Genomic DNA, 6,212 nt, shown 5'->3' with positions numbered 1-6,212 from the left:
TTTAGGCTTATTAGATTTTTTTCTCTGTTCGTATCGAGATGATAGAAATAGTTTGGTACAGTTTTAAATGTTGTTTGTGGAAATGTGATTTAAATTTTATTTTGAAATCTACTTGATTTTTGAAATTGAGAAATTTTGTTGAATCGATTTGTAATCGTGGAGGATATGTATTTTTTTAATTTTTTAAATATCCGGACTGACAGATTCATGCATGAAAATTACTCATCACTATGTTCAGTTATTATTTAGGTACTATTTTTATAAGGTTTGCCTCGTTTAGTAATTGAATTTGTATGAGAAATGAGGACTTTGTTTTTCAAATTTCTTGTCTCCTTACTTAATTTGTGCTGTGATAATTACTTGTTGCATATGACAATAATTGATTTAAGTATGAAGTTTTATTTTATTTCATTCGAAGCCACAGTAAAGGATATATTTATCTTCACAGAAAATTTACTCTTCGTAACATGTTTTTCTACATTTCAATTTTTTATCTTAAAATTAAGTTCTTTTAATCCCGCCAACATTTCCCATTCTTCCTTATCACCATAAATTTCTTTCGATCAACAACACACAGATAGAATTCGTATACAATGAAACCTAACCTACAAAATGTAACTTCCTACATAACCTCACTTTTCTAATCACGATCGAAGTATTCACGGTTAAATTTTCAAAAAGTTTCAAGCTTCCTAGAGTCAGAATTTCTAATATAATGCAGAAATATTGAAAGGTTTCAACAGTTTGATGGAAATGAAAAAAAAAAGAACATTTCTAAGGCTGGTACGAAACGTTTCAAAGGATTTATATACATATTTCGCGTCCTCCGACGTTACAAAGTCAGGCTTATTGAACAACTGTGGTTCGTTTGTAACGTGACGTATTATTCCCAACAAAATATCAATTCTTTTCAGTAAAATTGTACCGTTCCAATTTTCCAATTTTTAGCTGTATCTGTATTACCTTTTCTCTGGTAATATCTGACGATGTACAGGGTGGGCCACGTAAAACAGCTATTTTTACACACACTTCAAGCGGTTTCAAAGTGTGAATAAAATGAAAGAAAAATTCTTTTTATAAAAACAATAACAAAAAACGAAAGGAAGCTTTCATTTAATCAAAAGTTTTAGAGTTGAAGGTTATTTTAAGGTTGTGTTATTATTTATTTATGTAAGAAAATATAGGTGATCTTGAAATAAAAAAAATAGAAAATATGGAATTTATCAAAAAATTTTTCTTTCATCTTCTTCTTGTTTAAATTTTTCATCCAAATTTTCTCGCACGACCGTAGATAGAAGATAATATTAGGTGGTGCGTTTCACATGTCCCACCCGGTAGATTTATTTAATGGGTTCGATATCCTTTATTGTCGATTAGATTGAATAACGAGAGTAATTAATTGATCGGGATATAAATATAATAGGTAATTTTGTGGCAATCGATTCAATTGGAAGTACATATTAAGCGAAATAAGCCTCGGATACTTTCATGGATTATTTAGTTGGAATATCTCTGAAATCATAATGTTTTATCTGTTGACATGGTCGTCATTAATATAACGATAAAAATCATCCGGATTATCGTATCTTTAATCAGACTGTTTATCAAGAAGTAACCGGAAATCGTGTGACGTATGCAAATATCAAGTATTTCGTTCGAACTTTTATTGCGATGTTTTTGTCAAATCGTTATCTTGAGCGTTCTGTATCACTCCGATCCAAAGAAAGAATTTGGGATTCATGGTAGAAATGTTTGTGCAGAAAGTACTTGAATTTGATACCACCGAAGAATATTCTGTTGCTTCATTTTGTATTCAGTGAAATTTTTGCTTAAATTCCTTTTTCAATTCAATTAACGCTGTTATCAGATTTTCAGCGTACAGTTAATCCTTGAAATTCGAGCATAAAATGATTCTCCAGTTAATTATCGTTATTATTATACCGGTAAAATCACTAATTGCTTCACAAGTGGCGTACAACATTGAAAAAATGGAAACTTTTCATTTGGTATTTAATTATTAAAAAAATTTCCAAATTTTATTCAATTTTTCTTTAACCCCCTAACGCTCACATGTGCCAAAACTGATCAATTTTATTTTTTTTTTTAATTATTTTCCAGGCGTACAGAAATAAGTTTCTCATTTATTTATAACGGGATTATAATATACTCATTATTTATTTTAATATATTTTCCCATTTATTTATTTATAACTGTGACCTACATTTTTGCAATAGAAGAGAAAGAAAATAATTAAACAAAATTGCACTTTTTCGAGGATCAATTGTGCACGTGTATGACACGAGCATGAGCGTTAAAGGCTTAATGCTTCAAAGGAGGATGTTAAGAAAGTGCCAAATTTGTACCTCTTCAGGCACATAAAGTTTTAACGAGGCATCATTCTATAAGCCCTAAGGCATCGTAAACGGACAATTATTTATGTCAATATGTGATGGAAAAGTTATAAAAAATGTAGATGAAGTTGACGGTACTTCGAAAGGCGAATTGAAACTTTTTGACTTGAAATGATCATAACTTCGAAATGAATGCATGAAATGAAAAAATTCAAACGCTGTTCTACAGAGAAAAGTTAATATTTATCTAAATATTTGGCACTTTTTTAACATCCTCCTTTACCATCTCGCTGTATCGCTTTCACCAACTATACCTCGTTGCTTTATCAGCAGCGCATCGATCGTATCGCGGCTAACGGAGAGCTGTCCAAACATTGCCGTCTGACTTTTATCACACAATGCTCAGTATGCGTGTCGACGATTGTTCATATGCGGTTCAACAGATTTTTAACTATACCGTTTATTTATCGACGATCACACAAAAATCTACGAAGAAATGGGGAACGGCCAGCGCAGAACATCCTTGAATACCTTTGTCGTTCCGGTTTACCGAGGGCGCCGCGCGCGATCGTTTCGATATCTGACCATTCGCTTTAAATATCCTATTATCTCGAGTGAAATTGAGTCAAGAGCAAGAGTATTTTGTCATCGATAGTCGTCCCAAACTTTCATTCACGATATCTCTTTGATTATTCAATTTCGAGGGTATAATTATGTTACATTATCCGTTTAAAGTCGAGTTTTAAATAAATTCACAGATTTTTGTGAAACACCTCTGCATAAGCGCAGGTAAAAAAATAATATCGAAATCAGATTTTTCCTCGAAAAAATTTCTAAATAGCCTGCATTCATGACGAATAAGGTAAAAATAAACCTATGGCAAATTTTTGTTCACTTCCAGTGAAACACCCTATATAAGGGTAGTTTATAAAAGGTAGATTTCTGTTGCATTAAAAAAAATGATATCAAAATTAGATTCTGCGACCCAAAGAACTTCTAACCAAAATTGTCAATGGAAGCTTCCTATAAAAAAAAAAAAAAATAATATCGAAACGAAATTTTCGAACCTGCCTCCGTGAAAATGATCAAAATTATCAAAATTATCAACGTCCAAAATCACATTCCATATCAATTGGCACATGCTGTGAAGCACCCCTGTATAAGGGTAGTTACAAAAATAATATCAAAATCAGATTCTACGATCCAAAAAAAAAAAGAAACTAAATAACCTGCAATGACGACGAACGATGTAAAAATAGCTCCACGATTCTCGATCATCGTTCCACTAGTTGGAAGCACTGTGGCGACGTCGTCTCAGAAGGCCCGGGTCGCTTTTGCTTGCGGCCACGTTCCTATGAAGTGGCTTCGGAGCCCACCTCTCGATAATGGCCCGTACCGATTATCTCGATATCTATCGTTATATAGTCCTCTAGCTATCGCGAGTCTCCTCAGATGGTCGCGATTGCGGTGTCGAAGACGACGAGGCTAGACATCGAATCCGTGTTACCGTCTCAACAGTGAACCATTCCATTCGACAGTATCCACGTCTCCTCTACCATGACGAATACCGACAAGAATCCACCAAAGGTAAGCGCGCTTGTGCAGCAGCCTGGATCAGCCTATTCTCAGGTCCACCAGAGATACAAATGCAACGTGAACACGAGAAATTCGTTACTTCTTCTGCACAATGGGTCGAGATAAAATCCTATCCTATCTCCTAAAAAATCAGAGCAATTGGGAAAACTGTACGTTCACGCGGGTGTTCAGTGCTGTCTCGAAGATCTCCTTCCAAGAAGAATTGCCTTGGTGAGAGGGACAGAGTGAGGATGAAAACACAGTGAATTAAACGTTTACTTGAATTGGAGTTTCCTACGGGGAAGTTCGATACGTGGTGTTCCATTTGAGGAATAAACGCGGGGTAAAGTTGAAGTTTCCGAAGGTGGTAGAATTTCGATCGGTTTCCAACGCCGCGTGATTATCCGCGTTCTCAATTAAGCGGTACGCGAGAAAAGGCTTCGGTTTTCCTCCTCGTTGAGTATATACACGCACACAGAGAGAAAGAGAGAGAGAGAGAGAGAGAGAGTTTCGTCACTTGAAACGCGTTGGCGACAACGTTCGTGCAAGAGTGCACGCGGCACACTCGAGGGAACACCGCGACGCAGTCTCGTTCGGAGAGGGGCGTATACAGCCGCGATCGCGGCGCGCCGCGTTTCGATGCGCTGACAAAACAATGGCATTGACGTCGCGCGGAAAAGAACAGCGGTTTCACCGGATCTTATCTGTTCACCGTACGAATAGATTAAACTACCGTTTCTCGTGCCATTACACTTTACAGATAACTTCGCTAGATTCGAGCGTTCGGCGGATCTTGTTACGTAAACCGTAAGGTGGTCCTCAAGCGGCGACGCGAAGCAGTTAAAAACTGTAACAGGGTGATCGAGAATCGTGGGGTTGTTTATAAGTTGTTCGTCGTGAATGCTGATTATTTGGGAGTTCTTTTGGGTCGCGGAATTTGATTTTGATATGGTTTTTTTTTTTTGGTTTCATGGAAAACTACCCTTATACAGGGGTGTTTCTGTTTGAAATGTGATTTTGAACGTTGATAACTTTCTCTGATAATTTTGATAAGTTTCGCGGAGACTGGTTAGAAGTTTTTTGGGTCGCAAAATTTCATTTTGACACTATTTTTTATTTTCATAGAAAGCCACCTTTTACATACTACCCTTGTAAGGAGTCTTTCGCTACGAAATTTGGCAATAGATTTGAACTGATTTCAACGTTATTTCCGTAACCACCCCCCATACGTTAGTGTTTCACAAAAATTCGCCACTCAATTCGATTTAATTCGATTCGCCACTTTCCCCGTTATCTTTTGCCCTCATAGTGTACCGTCTCTCAGATTCCGTGTACCGGTCCTCTACTCCACGGTGATTCTCGAATTCGAAGCGTCCTTCCTTTGTGACACCCTTTCCACCCTCCCTCCACCCTCTGTCTATGATAATTTATATGATGCAAATATGACGTAACCCGTGTTATTGGCAGGCGAAGAGGGTTTCTCTCGGGGTCGGCGGTGCCTTGGTGGAGCTGCCGCAGGATCCAGAACGGGGTAGCTGGGCCAACCCCATCGAGTTTGTTCTATCCTGCATCGGGTATGCCGTTGGCATTGGCAATGTTTGGCGTTTCCCTTACCTTGTATATCGTAATGGCGGTGGTACGTATGTGTTGGTGGCTGTGCGTAACTCGTGCCATGGTTGGTATATATATAATATGTACATATACGAACGTAGTACAGAATAGTAGTATGTGTAGTACGCGCGCGTGCGCGCTTCGTGAGAAACTTCCCTACGAGGAAAAACATCTAGTCGTGTTCGCTAAACAGTACGGTCACAGGATAGCAAACGAATCTCTACTGGATTACGCGGAATGATTTATTCTTGTGTGCGGTCGTCGTTTTCGTAGAGAGAGAGAAAAAGAGAGGAAAGGAAAGAGAAAACAAGCTGAAAGCTAGATGGAGGGGAAACGAAGAGAAATAGAGAAATAGTCCAAACGAACACACACACATACACGTGAGAGTACACACGCGAGATGGTGCACGCGCGTGGTCGACGTGACGAAGCGGCTAATTCGAATAATTAAGCGTAGTTTGGCAGCTCGTGACCGAGCCTTCGGGAAATTTAATAAATCTTTCCTGGCTGCGTGTGCGGTTATGCCTGTTGATACCGTTGCATTCCTCTCTCTCTTTGTCTCCCTCCCGCCTGTCCTCTCTCCCTCTTATTCGCTTTTTCCATTTTTCTCTCTCTTCACTCTTTTCATGCATCTCTCCCCCTCACTCTCATTTTTTCTATCTTTCTCCATTTCTCT

The 6,212-nt window shown here is 38.0% G+C and overlaps 1 protein-coding gene across 1 annotated transcript in view; it reads left to right on the top strand.

Moving 5' to 3' along the window:
* Positions 1 to 3,816: 3,816 nt before the first annotated feature.
* Positions 3,817 to 6,212, top strand: part of LOC108573623 (sodium- and chloride-dependent glycine transporter 1-like) — a 27,680-nt gene continuing 25,284 nt past the window's right edge. The window contains 2 exon segments of the mRNA XM_017936087.1: positions 3,817 to 3,938; positions 5,394 to 5,562. Of these exon segments, the coding sequence (XP_017791576.1) occupies positions 3,909 to 3,938; positions 5,394 to 5,562 (199 nt within the window). The 5' untranslated portion in view covers positions 3,817 to 3,908.

The sequence above is a fragment of the Habropoda laboriosa genome, unplaced genomic scaffold (genome assembly GCF_001263275.1).
Source record: "Habropoda laboriosa isolate 0110345459 unplaced genomic scaffold, ASM126327v1 scaffold128, whole genome shotgun sequence".
NCBI classification, from domain to species: Eukaryota; Metazoa; Arthropoda; class Insecta; order Hymenoptera; family Apidae; genus Habropoda; species Habropoda laboriosa.
The sequence above is the reverse complement of the archived record's forward strand: the minus strand, read 5'-3'. Positions and strand labels throughout refer to the sequence as shown.